This window comes from Brachyistius frenatus, unplaced genomic scaffold, assembly GCF_029030835.1.
Source record: "Brachyistius frenatus isolate BFR_SWC_R1_liver_20210118 unplaced genomic scaffold, ASM2903083v1 Contig_45, whole genome shotgun sequence".
Lineage (NCBI taxonomy): Eukaryota > Metazoa > Chordata > Actinopteri > Embiotocidae > Brachyistius > Brachyistius frenatus.
This window is the reverse complement of record NW_027210644.1, coordinates 972,750-990,835: the sequence shown is the minus strand read 5'-3', so window position 1 is coordinate 990,835 and position 18,086 is coordinate 972,750. Positions and strand designations below refer to the sequence as shown.

General features: G+C 39.7%; 1 protein-coding gene across 4 annotated transcripts in view; it reads left to right on the top strand.

The window, feature by feature from the left end:
• The window catches only part of epha8 (eph receptor A8), a 115,580-nt gene that overhangs the window by 66,131 nt on the left and 31,363 nt on the right, over positions 1–18,086 (top strand). For all 4 annotated transcript variants that reach the window (XM_069703222.1, XM_069703221.1, XM_069703220.1 and 1 more), the window contains exons 7-8: positions 17,079–17,234; positions 17,441–17,866. In XM_069703222.1, coding sequence (XP_069559323.1) covers positions 17,079–17,234; positions 17,441–17,866 — 582 coding nt within the window. The remainder of the gene's footprint in view (positions 1–17,078; positions 17,235–17,440; positions 17,867–18,086) is intronic.

The following is an 18,086-nucleotide window of genomic DNA, read 5'->3' as shown; positions in this document are numbered from 1 at the left end:
CCAAAATGAAAATAAAATAAACCAGACAACTATAATGATTTTTTTTTTTTTTTAATTTAAGGGTGTTTGCTCTTGCTAAAAACTGGACGTGCACACAGTATAAACAGTTAAAATTATATTGAAGGAGTATTGTTTGCATGTGGTATGTAGTGTGGAAGAACTTAAAGCAGCTTTTTTTTAATTTTAGTTTCAGGTGTCAGCAGTTGAACTGTATATATACACTAATACTTCACTCTGAAAGTAAGTGACATGCACTTAACCGCCGAAAGAGTGTTAAAATGTTGAAGTCTTAGTATTAAAAAAAGTTGTGATGCCACTCAAAGTGTAACCTGCTAACTGGTAAAATTGGTAAAATTGTTGACATTACAGTTTCAAGTTTGAAAACAATTGAATTGTCAGTTTGTATATAGACACTAAAAGCAGTTGAATCATTGTCAAAGCCAAGAAAGTAGTTGAAATGGCATTTAATGAATAAGCGCTGAGAACAGTGGGAGTGTCAGTTGAAAGTGGATAAGATCTGAAGTACTCTCCAAAGGCATTTTTTACAGCTAAAGTGCAATTGGTGATAGCATTTCAATGTTTTATTTAGCTATGCACAGACTAGATAGCAATTTAAATGCTAGTAAATAAACACTGAAAGTAGTTGAACTACAGTTTAAGTGTAAGAGTTGAAAGCAGGTGAGTTGTTACGTAAATGTCAGATGATGTGTAAGCCAAAAAAAAAAAAAAAAAAAAAAAAGTAATGGAAAATTGGTCAAGCCTAGGTGGAAAGACAGTAATAATGGCTACCATGCAAACCATCATAAAATACTACAGACAGCTTTATCTATATACTGCGGAGCTGCTACGTCTTCCAGCCGAGTTCCACTATGATTTCCTCCGGGCTGCAAAGTTCCTAATGAAGATGCAGTTAAGTGATTTGGGAACAGATGATGTGGTGAGAACTTCATTATTCCCCGGCTCACAACCACTTGAGTGGAACACGATATTCATAATTGCTGTCAGAATCAAGTCGTGGCGGCCTGCTATCGAGAACGTATAAGGAGCTCAAATTGAAACGGTCTCCAGAGTGGGAGAGACGGGGGAATACAGAGTGATCAAATTAGTTCCATCCTCCCGGCGGTTTGTAAACAACTGCTGATCAACAACATTGTTGCCGTTTGGAGGCAAATGACACCGGGGCTCCAGAAACACACCCACACTCACAGCTTCGGGGCTGGAAAGCTGCCCTGAGTGAATGCTCATCCACTCACGCACACATTTTACTTTACACTAAGCGAAGCCAGCTCACACACACAATAGTTGAATGCCATTCCACCAGGGGTTTGGATCAAGTCCTGTTGAACTCTGAGGAGGAAAATCATTTTCACTATTTTTGTGATGTGGATCTTAATTTAGTGATTTTTCTCTTCACTTATATCAGACATAATAACCCTGCAACTTTATTGCTGAAGTCTGTGAATACGGCGGCATAAAACACAATCACACATTGTTTAAACTAATTCCCAGATTAACCACATTTATTTGGAAGAGAAACGTAAAAAAAAAAAAAAAAAAAAAAAAAAAATCTAAATAGGCCATTGTAAATATCCAGTTTAGGATTTAAAATCTCTAATTAAAGTGGTTTACAACAGTACTTCCCATCCACTATGCTGTAGACCATTACTAGGCCAAAGCACCTTTGCTACTGATCTATTAGGAAACAATAGTATTTGCCGTAAAGGCCAAAGAAAACAATTTGTCATGTAATTACCTTGAACTGGTGTCTTCTGTCTGTGCTACATCTTTCTTTGCCAACAGGATCATTTTGAAATGAGGGAACACTGTTGCAATTGGACGGCAACTCAATACCTGACTTACTACTACCTACATCTCTGATTTGCTAAGTGATTTAAATGGACTAGGTATACGGCCCAGCTATTTGCACCTGTTGGAAAAAAAAAAGTAATATCGGAGATTTTTGTCATGGGATAAAGAATAAGTATTATGAAGTAAATAAGCAGTACAATGAAACTAGCTAGCTAGCTATCAACATGGAAAAAAAAAAAAAAAAAAAAGGCACAAAAGAAATGTTCACAAACATGATGGCAGCTATATGGGTTGTGATATGTCAACTTACAGGTTAAATGACCCTTAAATCAAGTAATTTAACATGAAGCGTGTCACCGTGGATCGTGTGTAAAAATGGACATAGCCTTTCCTCAAGAGCTGAAAAAAACAACAACATCATGTTCATGTACACACAAACACACATAATGCATCACTGCCATCGAGCGACGTCAACTACACTAATGTGGGTAAACACACACAAAAAAAGCACAGAACAACAGCTATCACAGCTGCAGCAGGCGCATGCTGTGGATTGGGAAACAGGACACTGGGAGTGTGTGTGTTAATGCACAGATGTGTTTGTGTATCCACATCTGTGTATCTCATTAAATGAGTGAGCAGCGCCCATGTTTGTTAGTGTGTGAACGTCAGTGGTGAGGGATTTGTTGTTGCCAAGACTAATTAGTCTTTTTGTGTGTGTCTGGTTGGTCCTCGTTGGATGAACGAGGATTTTGATTGTTAAGTGTGGAGAAAGAAAGGAGCAGATAAAGGAGAGGAGAAGGAAAAAAACAAAAAAAGGAGATGGAAAGAAAGGAGAAGAAAGGAGGAAAGAAGAGAGGAGAGCAAAGGTGGGAGGAGTGTAAAGAAAAAGGAGAGGAGAGGAGAAGGGGAATTAAGAGAGCAGGAAAGAAAGAGGTGCAGGGAGAGAGGATAATAGAGAAAAGAAATAGGACACATGGATACAATGGAAGGTAAGAGGAGAGAGGAACAGGGAAGAGGACACAAGAAGAGGAAAGGAAAGGAAGAGAGTAGACGATGAATGGAGTAAAGGGGAACGGAGAAATGGAAAAATCAGGAGGTAAGAAAGAAAGAGAGGAGAGAAGGAAAGGAAGGGGGAAATGACAGTAGAGGAGAGGAGGAAAGGAAACCCAAGGGTGAAGAGTAAGAAAAAATATAGGGAAATGAAATAGGCAAAAAGAAAAAGGAATAGGAGAGAAAAAAGGGGAAGAAAGGAAGGCGGAGAGAAAAATTCAAACAGTGGATGAAGAGATGACATTATTAAACATTTTAATTCTGTTAAGCCACCATGGCAGAGTCTGTGTGTGTGTGTGTGTGTGTGTGTGTGTGTGTGTGTGTGTGTGTGTGTGTGTGTGTGTGTGTGTGTGTGTGTGTGTGTGTGTGTGTGTGTGTGTGTGTGTGTGTGTGTGTGTGTGTGTGTGTGTGTGTGTGTGTGAGTGTGTGAGAGAGAGAGAAAGCGATAACAGAATGAATCATATCTCAGCCAGACACAGCACTGTTGTGTCACTCAAACTTCCATCCAATCTTTGTTGTGATTGGCCGAAGCCCTATCTCCACAGCAGGTGCAGAGGGCTACACATCAGTACCCAAAGCAACTTTGCTGACACACACGCACACACACTCATGCAGACACTTGCAAACCCATATTAACAGCAACACAAAAGACACACTCTCGCAAACAAATCCTCTTATATGCAGCCCATGTGAATGCTTAATTCAGGAATGAAAACACACACACAGAAGGCTGAGAGCTGCCGGGTAAATTATTGATTGAGTGTGTGCCACCCTTGGCCTGCAGTAGCCACCCATGTCCTAGTCCAGTGTCTAAGAGCTATTAGTGATGACAGTAAAGAGACAGGCAACATGATAGCAGATCACTGAGAAGCTGGCAGCCTCCGTCTGAGGGGACTGCGGGACTTCTTCAAATGATTTTCTGCCCTGACTTCTTGTCGAGTTAAACTGATGTGCACACAGGGCGCTGTCATTTATTTCTCCCTCTTTCAGGCCTCCACCGGAGAGAGAGGAGTTTGTATGGATGTGGATGGTTGAATGTATGTATGTGTGTGTGTGTGTTTGTGGCATGAATTGTAATGATGTTGGCATTTCAAATAGAAGGATTTCACTCCTCCATCAACGCCAGTTGACTGAATAAATAAAGCTGAGACTATAAAATGCTGAAAGTTAATGTTGTGTCATTGATCTGTCATTTCTTATTGAAAGCCAGAGTCAGCTCTTATGCAGTCACCTCATTTCCGAGCCAAGTCAAACACTTCATCTTTGTCTGCTTTTGCTCATTCAAACTTGACGAATAAAGTTGGGTCATTACTTTATTTATATTCTCCAGCTAATTGTCTTGAAAGATTCCATTTGTTTGACTTTTATATATTTTATAACATTTTCCCCAAAATCAATATATATTACAAGGATCTTTCCAAGGAAGGCCTGTGCAGTTTTACAAATTCATAATAATATGAATTAATCTCTGGGAAATGGAGAAAATGTTAGTTGCTCAATTGTTCTTGAACAAGTTACTTTTTGAGTTTTTAAGAAAAAAATATCACCCAGCAAATATATCTAATAAACTCTGATAAATAGTTGTCTGTTTATGACTTATTTTTAACTTACCAAATAATAATGTAATTTACATTTTCTTTCTTCAAATATAACACAGGGGAGGCAATTAACATTTAATGCCCTTTATACATAGTACCTAATTACCTTGGCCTTTCTTAAAACTATTTCACAGAGTTACAAGTTATTTTTTTAGAAATTCAATATGGACACAGTTTGCACACTTGACGATCCAGTTTGATGTTAGAAACTTTTTTTTATTACAAACTTGTGATCTTACTTTAGATCCTTTCTTCCATTATTTGTAATATTCTTCAGCATTTTGAAGCATTTGATCATTTGATAAGTATTAATGACTGGTTAACCATGTCTTTTGAACAGCACAGGAACCAGCTGTGCTCTCTTTTATTTATGTCACACTGATGTCATCTAAAGAAATAGCATAAGCAGGATGCAGACACAGATATCTGACTGTGACTTGTCAATGGCAATTTTAAACAGAAAACATTACTACAGTATTATATCCAAAGCAGTGATAATAAGACATACCCAAGTCACATGTCGGAAGTTACACATGTTTTACCAAAATAAAATATTCCTATATTGTTACTATTAGTGCTTGGGTTAAATTTTACCCAACAATATTGGATAAAATCACAGTGAGACATTTCGTGAGGAAGCACTCCTGTTTAAATGCAAGAATGTGAAACCCATTTGTCCTTTTGACCTTAGCAAACAAAAGACCTGGAGCGGGGAAAAACATGTTGAATTTAGAATACATGAATTTCACAGTTGCTGATATGAAAGGTTACGTAGAGCGTTCAAGGTGCTGTGGAACGGTTGAACCAGCTCGGCTCTTAGTATATTCCCTGCCTCTGTTTATGTTGGCTTGGTGATCTTTCTATAACGCCAGGAATTCCTATTATCCTTTGAGGACTTATTACTGACTGTACTTCTGTTCAAACACACCCAGACATTCATTCTAACACCGTTCTTGTGTTGTTCTGTCTGTATTTTCGGATCCAAATGGAGACTCTCCCCTCATTATGTGAGCTGCTTGATGAATCACAGAGGAATTGTACCTCATTTTGAATGTTAAGTGTGAGAACATTTTTTTTTTTTTTTTTTTTTTTTTAATCCTACTGTGATGGATATGTGATGACTGGGGCTGCCTGGTAGACTGGCTGTTACCACATTAGCTCAGTGTGACTCCTGCCTCTGCTCAGCTCTCCTCCTGCACACTTTGTCCTTTTCAAATATATAAATAATCAAAAACAGTTGATTAATTTCCCCTCGGATGCATCGCAGCAATTGGTAATGTCGGAAAAAGAGGAAAGTTTAGCCTCCTTCCCCTCTTCTCTCCCGCTGCCTCTCCCCACGCCTTTCCCCTCTCACTTGCGTTTCCGACACACGCGCTTCACACTGTCTGATCTTCTCAATCTGCTGCTAATATGCCTTTCAGAATGCCTCTCTTTCTTTCTTTTTTTTTTTTTTTTTTTGCGCTACCCTTCCCCGCGACCCCTCCCACCTCCTCTCCTCCCACTCCCTCCATCAGACACAGCTTAATGGTGACAGCCATTCAATCGGATAATTAACATCCGTTTAACGCTCATTAACGGGGATGTATTTGTCTCATTTGATTTGTAATTACCAGGCCTTTTCCACAGGAAAACACTGCAGTAATGTTCCCTTTGTGATGGCTTCATTGATGGAACTGATTTGAACCCAGCAGGGAGGCCAACAGGCAGACGAGGAGAGGCAGGAATGTATATGGACTAAATATATTGACGCCATACATGAAATTTGCCATGGTTTCTCTTGTATTAGTGTTAATCAAAAAGACAGGAAAGTTGACAGCTAGATAGGAATCAGTTATACCATACAATTTACCCACAAATGCCTGTATAAAAATACATAAAAACCCCGTAGCATTCACATGTGTGTGCACGTAGAAGACAATATTCTGTTAATCCTTGGGAAAATAATTTTTGTCAGTGTACAGATTTGCTCTTAGACTTAATTCTCAAAGCATAAATAACAAAAGGGGATCATTTTTCTACCTCTTATTTTATTCACTGCGCTGGGGTTTTTTTTTTGTGGGGGGAGGGGAGGTCTTTTTCTTCCTAGACAGACATTTCTTTTCTGCATTTAGCCAGTTGAAACATTTAAATTCAAACTCATTTGGCCACTAATGTGGCCAGTACATAACAAATGTTAACAAACAGTTGCTTATTTCTACATTTACTTGACAGAAAGCAAAAATAGCTTTTATATAGAGTTGTGATTAAATGTAAAGTTGAATATTTACTCTCATTTCAGTTGTGTTTGATAAATTTGTGGCATTTTAGCTGCTAAAATATCTTTTACACTTGCCACTAAGTTTGTCTGTTGTTTAGGAGGGGTCCTTTGATACCTTTTGCAGCTGCCAAGTACAGCTGAAATGAGTTCAAATGAGGTAGTGAGGGGTAAATTAACTAATAAAAGTAAAATGAGGTGGGAGGGAGTGAACAAACTAGTAAAAGCTGACGGCCACAAACCAAACAACAAGCTAAAAGATGTTATTGCAGCCCGCGGACGAAGGGGAAACTGCAGAGATGGGTGATAGTTCTCAAACACACAGTGCAGTAGTGGTAATGCAGCAATGGCTGAGCTTTCCAGCTAATGTATCCTTCTTTTCTTCACGCATATGTGCAACTTTTTTTGTTGAACATTTTGCTGACATTCGCAGAAACCTGTTCCCACAGTACACACTGATTTTTAGACAGATAATTAGATCTGATTGCTAATACATAAAATATTGTCCATCTAATAATTTGACTCTTACGAGATGCAGAAGATAAGTAGAGCTTAAGTAGCACAGGAAACAGTTAGTGACAGCCAACTGCCTCAACACCAGGCTTTAGGTTTTATTAGTTTTGTCTCACTAGCAACTTTGTCTGGTGACGTGTTTCTCATGTTTCATAACTATTAAAAAAAAAATATATATATATATATATATGTATATTATTATCTGCCCATAACATGATTTTGTAGCTTCATTTCTTGTCAAGTCTTGTGTTATTGTCATCATCACCCATGTAAACATATATTCTACAATCAAAAATGCCCCTCTATCAGATACAGTAAAGCATACAGTTGAGTTCGGACTGAAGGTTTTTGTGACGAGACTAAACTGTTTTAGAATGTTACAGGAAAAGTTACAGCAGTGTGAACTGGCCCTTCTCAGCTTGACTCCATCCAGCTGACGCAGTCGCCTCAGCTTGTCAAGTCACAAGTGGACAGTATTAGAATGCATGTCACCTCTTTTAACAGCCAATCAGCTTGTAGCAAAGTCACCTGGTCACATCAGTTACAAACTGTCAGCTGACTGAAATGGTTTTAGAAGAAAGAGAGGATTACCTCGATTTATCATTTGATTTGGGGAACAGCTGTGTCTGTACGACACAAGGCTTAAAACCGGAAAGATCTCCTGTCTCAAGTTATGGCACAATTTTTTACAAGTCCTGAGTATTATCATAAGGAACCCATTGGCAGCTGAACATTCTCTACCCTCTCGGGTTCCTTTTGTTGTTTGTTTTTGCCATTTCATCACGAGCAAAAATGCAACTGTTGCAAGTATCTCAGTATCACTACTCTCATCATGTTTTAAATTGCAACAAATTATATCCAGCTGTGATGAAGCCTGAAAAACTGACAGTTAAAAAAGAAGTACAGGGAGCCGTTACTGTGGAGATGTATCGCCATCTTGTGTAGTTGCTTCGGTGCAAACCGACAGGTTTCAGAATATTGCAGCATAGAGAATTGCGAGAAGTTGCAAGTTTCGAATCATCTCATTGTAAATCTTTATTATACAATATGCAGTTCCGACCCAGAAATCTGATTGGTCAGCACAGTACATTTGAAACGTGCTCAAATCAGTATGACAACACATCTCCATGGCAAATATATAATTGGAATTGAATTTTATATTATATGCAATATAAGCTTGTTTTTACTTGCTAGGCCTATTAAATGTGACCCATTTAGCAAAATCTGGTCTTTCTTTGTGTTTTTTTTGTCGCTCCAAGCAACCGTACCGTAACACCCCAGGCAGTCGCACGCTTAAAATCCAAGCTGCGTCTGGCTCTACTGTCTTTTAACACATGACAGCTCACATGATCGCTGTCCGGTGAGTGGTTTACACGGCACGACGATCTTAAACATACATGTGTTAATGAACTTATTTTTTCAGCAGATATCTTACTTACAAGATTGAGCTAGCAAACCAGTTTTGTGTTTCTGTGTGTTGTATTTATTCAGTTTAAGAAGCCTTGAAACAGACTAGAAATAATTTCTGGTATTACTAAGGGTTGGCCAACTCACTGGAGTAGTAAACATTGTGTGACCACTACCACTGCATGGTAGGTTATTTCTTTTTAGACTTTGGATAAAACTAACCACCGATCCACAAGTGACGGAAAACAAGACGAGACAACGGATTCCCCCAAGATTACAAAGTTTATTTAAACAATGTTTAGAATATAAGTGCAATTAAGGGCACTTTATTAAATCAAATTTTGAAGAAACTACAACAATAAAAACACTATACTATGTAGCTTTAAAACATAAGTCGAGTGCTAACGGTATAAAATGGCTTTCATACCCCGCCGAATGGGTGATCCAGGAAGTAGGAGGTGCCAAGGCCTGCCTGAACCTACAGTAGATCAGGAGGGACATTTCCTCACTGGCTACAATTCCTTACACTACATAAGAGTATACTGACATGACTGATTGTTTTACAGTTGTTAGTAATACCCCCTGTATTGCCATAGAAATGGAAATGGCCGGCAATAACAAAAAGTTTTATATTTTGAAAGCAAATTGCCCCACAATATGAATACATTTTGTGTGTGTACTCTCTTGTGTATTATTTCTGAAGTCGTAACTGACTGTTACTTGCAAGAACTGTTCAAAATGTTTTTCCTCTTTGAAGAGTTGCAGTGAATAAAGATTGCAGGGAAATTATGTGCTTTTCTTTGACCTTAACACAAATGAGCTGAACCCATCCATCTATCCTACTTAAAGGATCTAAACCAGCTCCATCCATTTTATCCCCAAGGTCATCCATCTCCATGCACCTGGAAATGAATGCCTATTAGATCAAGCTTCCTTCAAATTGGAAGGTGAGGCCTTCATTTAAAATGTACAGTGGGTTGGTGCAGAGCAGCTATCTAGCTGTTTGTATGTGGACTATCGTTGTAACAGGAGGGACAGTGTGGATGGTGAGTGTCCCATTTCCACAGCTGATCTCACCGACACATTCATCCATCACTCAGACAGCTTCAGCAGCTCGTTAGTGGCTTCATGTGATCCCTGGGGAACCAGCTAAGGAGCCTTTGGCAAACTTTGTCACTAGATTTTGGAGTGGGCCTGTTTCCTTTACAAGGTCGATGTTGTGCTAGGTCTAGGACATCAGGATTGAATATTTTCTTGAAGAGCAAGTAGCGCTTTAAAATCTGCTATTGTTGATGGATTAAGTTTAAAAGTAAAGTTCCCATCTGTCATCTCCATTTTTAGTTTTACTGACTGATAATCTGCACCTAAACAATACAAGATAATGTGTTGCTGTTCTAAGACTCACTGTTTTTTAGCTAAAATGTTTTTTATTTTTTATTAAGGTTCACACATGGGGGCGGGGGGATTAATTGGTTAAAACTAGAAAGTTCTGTAGTGTAGTCTAGTCTTGAAACATATTTCTTTTACCTCAAACTTGTCCATCTTGTGTTTTTTTTCACTTGGATTTGTCTCTTTTTTGGCCAGCTGTCTCACCTATTGCTGTTCTTCTGCTTTTTCTTTTGCTGGCTGCTCTCTTAGGAGACTGAAGAGGCTGCTTAACTACCATGTACACATAGAAATGCAATAATTCTTTGATATTACAGGGATTGTTCTGCACAATCATCTCAGGAAAGCATCCATTGTATTTCTATCCATCTTTTACAATCTTGCTCCTCATTTTTTTTAGTATTCAAAGCCATTGATCAGTGCCATTGCAGGACATAGTGTGACCTTTCTGTACTTGTGGCCTGGCAGGATGGACTTTAGGGTGTTGGGTGGGACTTTGACTTGTCTTGTCGTCAACGTATCAGTTAATGTAACTTTTAGTTTAACTCTAAACCATGTCTTTTTATATTTATGGAAGCTTTTACTTTACAATTCTGATTTTAATGAATTTTTGGAACGTTTTAAACTAAAATGTTATACAACACTTTTAAATCTTGTATTTTGGCAATAGGGTTGGTCATGCAGGTATTACTTATTTTCCATTGTGTGGTTGCCAACAACCAAGAATCTTCAGTGTAGATGTATAGAAATCGGTGTTTTCTCAACATAATTACAATTTTAGCAATTCATTTTTGATCACAACTATTTAGAACAAAAGTAGAACTACCCGACATAATGTCAAACCTGTTCGGACACTGACTTGATCCCCATTTTACACTCATTCCTGAGCTTGAATTTGCTCGGACTTGGACCCTTGTCTCAATTTTAGTGGTCTTCCTTAGCCTGAAACACCAACAACAGTAACTTAACTAGATGGATACAAAACAACAAGACACTTTTTAGATAAGCACCGATATGTACAATTTAAGAACATTTGAAATATGCACTGCAAAAAAAATATTTGTTTAGACTGTTTTTACAAGTCCGCCTTCAGGTAAGCAAAAACAACTGACCAAACAAAAAGCAAAAACAAAACAAAAACATTAAGTAATCATAAATTCAGTCAAAACAGCATGGCTCAACAACTGCAATGTCAACATTTTTCTTTACATGTTTTAACTGTTGCCACAGATATTTACGTTTTAAGGGAAAACTGGATTTCAGCAGCCCGCCCAGGTTGCACTTAAGACTCCCGCTCACCTCCGCTCCTCCCAGCTCCTCCCTCAGTCTCCTCATGCATGGGACGATGATGTGCTTTCTCCAGCTCCCCCTTTTTTTGCAATGTATTTATTTACCCACTTATACGAGGAATAAATCAAGGTCAGCACACAATGCTGCACACGGCTATTAAGATTCATTGTAATGCAAATTCTCCTGTAGCGAGTGCACTACACTGACAGGTACTGACACACTGGGCAACACGTAAACAGACACACATGAGCTCTCTCACACACATGCACAGACACACACTTTTACCAAAGTACATATTCTGTAAACAGTTTTTAACCTGAAGAAGTGTGACCCAACAGATGAGTCTCCTCATACCTCACCTCCCTCCTCCTTTCCTTTCCTTTGCTTTCCCTGCCCATATTTCAAGCACATAGTATATCCTTACCTGTGGGATTCAATGTCTTGTGAAATATAACAAATGTCATGAACTTTTGTTCCAGCATATCAGTTGAAAAATTGTCTCAGGGACATGTTAACTATGTCAACATTTACTATGTTGACATAGTAAATGTTGACATTTACTAGTAGTTGCTGCAGGTCTGGGAAGGACTTAAAGCAGTTTAGTTCAAATGTAGTTTTCAACCAACCACGGTTTTCATTGTCCAGTTGTACCTGCAAAATGCCACTGAAATACATACAAAGTCACTCGAAACTCACTCAGTGGACAGCTGAAGCAACGGATCGGTCCAGATTTGCAAGACCAACGTTTAACATCGTGCATTCAGAGAAAGTTACATTGCTGTTGGTGAGAGTGAACAAAGTGCCGTGATATTCTAAGCAGTCAATTGAAACGTTGTGCCAGAAGAAAAGAGCTTACTTGCTGCTTTGTGCAATAAAGCAATCCACCTGATTCCCTCGTAGTTCTGACCCACAGACAAAAAGCCTACAGATCTGGCTAGAGGTCGTTAATCCCACTTGTCTTTGTTTAAAATGCTTTTAACTAGAATGTATAAAATATATTGGGAATATCAGGAGCAAAAAAAAAAAAAAACACCCTGCTGTAAAGCTCTGCTAGCCGGGCAGCAGCCCAGAATCCACTGGTTATTAGGCTTCCCATTTATTACCTTCTTTTTGTGTTTTTTGTTTTGTGTGTTTGTTTATCACTTTTTGATGATGACATTGCTTTTTATAATTCCAATTTATATCTTAATTTCTCCCTCATACATAGCACCAAATGAGCAGCACATCAGATGTGAAAGGAAAGGTTATCACAGCTGGTCTCGACACAATCCGCCAATTCTCTCTGCCTTTGCATATTCACCTGTGTGTTGATGAATTCATGTTGTGTGGGGTTACTGTGGCTCCATCAGACACCACCCCATGTGTATGTTTGTGTGTGTTTTTCATTACCATAACCTTTGTGTGTGTGTGTGTGTGTGTGTGTGTGTGTGTGTGTGTGTGTGTGTGTGTGTGTGTGTGTGTGTGTGTGTGTGTGTGTGTGTGTGTGTGTGTGTGTGAAACTCCTAGTGAATCTGTCAGAGACTTCAAAGTGCTCGCCGCCTCTCTCCTTGATGAACGAGCTGTTCCGATGTTTATCGTGACCTGCTTTTCAACTCAGGGGCTTCACAAAAAACATCAAGGGATGGAGGGATTAACGGGATAAAAAGGAGGAAGAGAAAACAGTCTGGTATAAATATTGCAAATAGAAATAGTTTTGCGCTCCTTTGGGGGCCCTGAAACTGAAAGAGAAGAACACTATTGTCCTCCGTCTGTTTACCTGTAGTGATACACGCTGTACTGTGTTCATCTACAAATCTGAGAGCAGCTACTCTGTTGTGCAAGTGTATTGTCCATTTAGAAAGTTAAAATGTAATCTGATCTGAAGGAGAACCCGAGGACACTCCACCCGGCTTCCAATACTGGAAACCTAACTGCTGCCTTCTTTCCTCTTACCGCTCTGTCTGCAATCTCTGTCAGTCTGTGCACTGTGAAAGCTGTGGATACTGGAGTCCAGGATACGTTCCTGCAGCCATGCTCCTACAACATTACATCCTCAATATTCCCACTATATCCTTGTCAGTGCCCCAAGCTCGTCCATCGTATTTGCCGGGGACCTCACATTCCCCATGACAACTGAGCATAGGAAAGTTTATTTGCCATTGAGCAAGAAGGCGTCTCCTCTTTGACTCATTGGGCATTTCGGTGTTTCTCTCCGGGTGCTAACTGGTCACAGAGGTAAACAGTACGGCTGTTCCTGTTAGCCTTGTGAGCCAGCACAACAAGACTTGAAAGTGCCAGTAAGATAAAGAGAAAAAGGTCCAGCCACACAGGATTCATTTACACCATAAAAACTGTATAAAAACTAAACAGGAAAAAATAAGAAATTAGGGGGAACAAATGTTGAGCTGCTACAACAGGCTGCTACTAGCGCATTGTCAGTTTGACTTTTTGCCTATAACATAATCACCATAACAACTCCATGAGGTGATCTTGTGTTTACAGCTTGTTGTGGTGCCTCCAAGTGGCCAAAAATTGACTATTGCAGCTTTAATGATAGTTACTTACACACTGACTTGCTCAATGTTGACATCCCAGGATGAATACCTGTGACTGTGTCATAGTCTGGCTTCAGAATCAACTCATTGGCAGACTGAACTTGAAAAAAGTCAATAGGTAAAATAGGTGAAAAAAAATAGGTAAAATGTGTCTTTGCTGAAATGTGCACTGCAAAAACTGCAGGTCCCCCCAGATTTTTAGGCATGTCAACCTGATGTCTGTAAACACAATCCAGGCATTTTTGTCTGAGCACAGGGTTCCCTAGTAAACAGTGGAACAAAGCTGAGCTGGTGAATCCTTTTCTGCAAACTGCAAGCTGCTTCCAGCTCCTCCTCACCTCAGACCACCTGCCTCACCCTGCTCGAGCTCACATCTCTGGTTTGTGTTCCCAAACATGTCAGCACACTGAAACAAGTTTTGTTCAGCATGTGTGCTGGCTATTTAAGTTTTTCATTGTGTCAACAATATATATATAATTTAAATATTTATAATTTTTTACATGGTTGTAATAACTTTGAATCACATTGAAAATGATATATATAGAAAAATACTTTACCATACTGAGTCAATTGACTATGTTTTTTGAGTTTGACAGCAAAACCACATATCAAATGCAACATGCTTAAAAGGATTCATTAACAAAACATTTTAAGGGGGAACATTTTGAAAAAGCTTGCTTTGTTTCTCTCTTCCTTACTCTCTTATGTCAATCAGAAAAAGGAACATTTGAGACATTTTTAGCTGTAGCTTTCCAGCTTTGAATTGTCATGAGTTTCTCACAGAAATATTGTGTTGCTCTTTTGTGACATTGATCAATCAGGTTCTCTAATTGATGCAGCTTTTGGTTCCATCAACACTGACAGTATTCATATGACAAACACACAAGGAGCATAACAGCTCTCTCTGTCTCCTCTCTCTTTCTCTTTACTTCTGCACGGTTTTATGTCACTCTAAATGGAAGCCCATATTATCAGCTGAAAGGACATGCAGAAAGGAACACGTTATGGCACATTAAATGGTGAATCAATAATAAAGGAGACTGAATTATGAACAAAGCTATCTAACAAAAGATTATACATGCACTATTGTGTAAAAGTCTCACTTATCAACCCAGATAAAAAAAAAAAGACTTTAAAAAAAAAAAAGATCATGTTCATCTTTCAGTCTTGTGTTGCATGTATTTTGCCATTATTACTGGTTTCATTTATTTGTGATGTCTGAGTTTGCTCATGCATGCATATCATAGCTTAAAGTCAGTCAATAACTAATCATCACCCCCTTTTAAGTAAAACAGTCTAAAACTTGGAAGTATTTTGTTTATTGGGCTCCTATTGTGAAAATAGTGTGGAGCACATAGTGATGTGAACAAGTATGTGCCCTATAAGGGAAGATACTATGTTTTTTCTATGTGCATACACTTATTACAAGGAACTAGTGTTGCCATGGTATTGTATCTTAAAATAGTTTACACTGTTTGAATTGTGATGCGTTGTGCGTTCAAACAGGGATTCAGGATAAAGCGGCACCATTTTTGGAAGCTCCTTGCGGGACGAGAGGCCACCTGGTAGCATTGTTCAGTATTTAGTTGACTGTCATTACAGGTTCCATAACATTAGTGCCCACTGACTCATTATTGTAAGGCTGATATTTCCACTTTGCTCTGGAGTTTTTAAGATTTCATTCTGGCTCTGTGAAGCAGACAGAGGAAATTATTGTACACATTTTTTTTATCCATAGAGCCCAAGGTTATTCATTTTGGTCTTATGGTTGTGGAGCTGTTACTCACTGGGGGATGTTTTTTCAGGTGGAAATTTAGAAAAAAAAAAACTAGCTGTGGGCTACAGTGGTTAAGCTACAGATGTAGCGTGAACCTTTGACCACTTCTGCTACGTTGACACTATCTGGTGTCGGAATTTGAATCTACAGTTGATTCCATTAGAATGGGATAATTATGAAGTCTTTCTATACTTTTTTCTGGCATCTGTCAACGCAGAACAGAATGTTTTCTGTTTAGAATTTGGTTTGTTTCTCTGCACAGAATTATTTTTTGTATTTTCATTTTGGAGGCAAATAATGCATCTACAGTGTTTGAGTTACTTGTTTATTCTCGTTTAAATTTCATTTTTAAATGTCAGTATATTGTGGGCTGACGTTCTGCTGCCACAGACACCAGGGTCTGCCTGCTGGCAGTGGTACCCCTGGACATAAAAAACAAGTGCTGATGTTTGCAAGTGGGAAGCCAGTTAGGGAAGTAGCAACTCCTCCATTCAGTAGTAGTAGATCTTTCAGGGACGGCATTGCACTTTACTGACTGATGTTGTAAATAGTCACATTTTTCATGAATAAAAGCTGCTTCCTGAGGGCGATGATTACAGCTGGCTCCACTAAATTTTTAGAAATAAACTGTTCCAAAAAAAACCTCTACATTATCATAATTTAAAATCTAAACAAATGGTTGAGTGCGAATCTGCATGTGTTTTTAGGTGCTTCCATGATGAACATTTGCATGTGTACTTTTCATGTACAAGCATTGGAAGGTTTCATTTCTTTTTAAATACATCTAAAAATACCTCAGATGGTACTCTATAAACTTTACAAGGAAAGGATAGGCAAATGCTGCATCTGTAAACTACCACACAGCATTCTGGGGAAGCATAAATTACCCTGTGAGGAAGAGCAAACACGAGCACGCCGTTGTCTGCTGCTGCTTTGCTGTGTGTATGCAAGGTTTACCCCTGCCCCATTTACCATAGCAGAAGCCTATTAACTGCCTGAAAAGAGAATATATTTATCAGAGCCCCTCTATTATTAATCAGTGCAGAGTTAAAAGTGAATATGGATCAGAGGAGCTGAATGAGGTTGAAACACGGTCTGGATTCTGATGGTCTCACTGGGAGTATCAACAGTGCAGCGCCTTTTCAGCCCAAATCTGAGCAGAAAGAAGTATAACTTTCATCTCCCCTGCTCTGCGGTCTCTGCGGTTACAAGGCCTGTAATTATACATAGATATGGAGGGGGAGGGAGGGTCTTAAAATGTGTGCTTTGGAGGAGATGACACAGTTTTTAAAAAGTTGAAGCTGTGCGTCATATGCATAGCTTGCTATAGGAGTGTGATTCATGCCTTTCTGGCTGCACTTCCTCAGAATTGTATCATGGTCTGAGTGATTATGGGAGTGCAGCTTCCCTGCAAGCTCTCTATTTACTCTATTTATTCTCTCCCTCTCTCTCTGCAGCCTGTGAGGTGGGATTCTATAAGCCAGTGGCGGGCGATGGCCTGTGTGGTAAATGTCCTCAGCACAGCCACTCAGAGACCAGAGCTGCCCTATCCTGCCCCTGCGACTCCAACTACTATCGGGCGGCGGATGACCCCCCAGCAGCCTCATGCTCCCGTAAGCACAAACACACTGCACATCAGAACACCCAATCCCACAGGGCTGCATTCAAATATTGCTGAGACGTGCACACAATCACACTCGCACAACACACAGTAACTATGGAATGTGTCAAACTTATCTCTGCCTTAAAAATTCAATTTACTTTTTCAGACATGCTCAAACCTCTGAATGAACGTGAATCTGCGCCTTCTTTTCTCCAGGCCCTCCATCTGCTCCAGTAAACGTCATCTCCTCAGTCAATGGGACCTCTGTGAATTTGGAGTGGGATCGACCTCTGGATACCGGGGGTCGCAGCGACCTGCAGTACAGCGTGTTGTGTCAGAAATGTTCTGGGGAAGGAGGGCCCTGTGAGGACTGTGCATCCTTCCCGGGAGGCGCCAGTGGAGGGAAGGTGGGCGGAGGAGCGAGCATTGGGGCCGGTGGAGGAGGGATGGTGGAGCGCTCGGGCACGGTGGCGGTTCGATTTGTCCCTCGCCAGACCGGTTTAAAAGAGCCTTGGGTGACAGTGCTCAACCTGGTGGCCCACACCAACTACTCCTTCCGCATCCAGGCCATGAATGCAGTGACGCGCCTGAGCAATGAGGTGTCACCTTATGCCTTGGTCAACATCACAACGAACCAGGCAGGTAGGGTTCACCCCAATGACGCACAACAACTGATTTTGTAGGCTTTGGTATGTGTTACATACCTGTCTCGGCCCTTACCACCAAAGTAATGACCCGTAAGGGTTTATCCACTGTCGCAGGGTCCTTTTCTTTCTACTGTTCCTGGAAATAAAGTTATCTCTAAAGCACACTCAGGGAGATAGAAATGAACAACTTCAAAACCAAGATAGTCTTGGTTGGA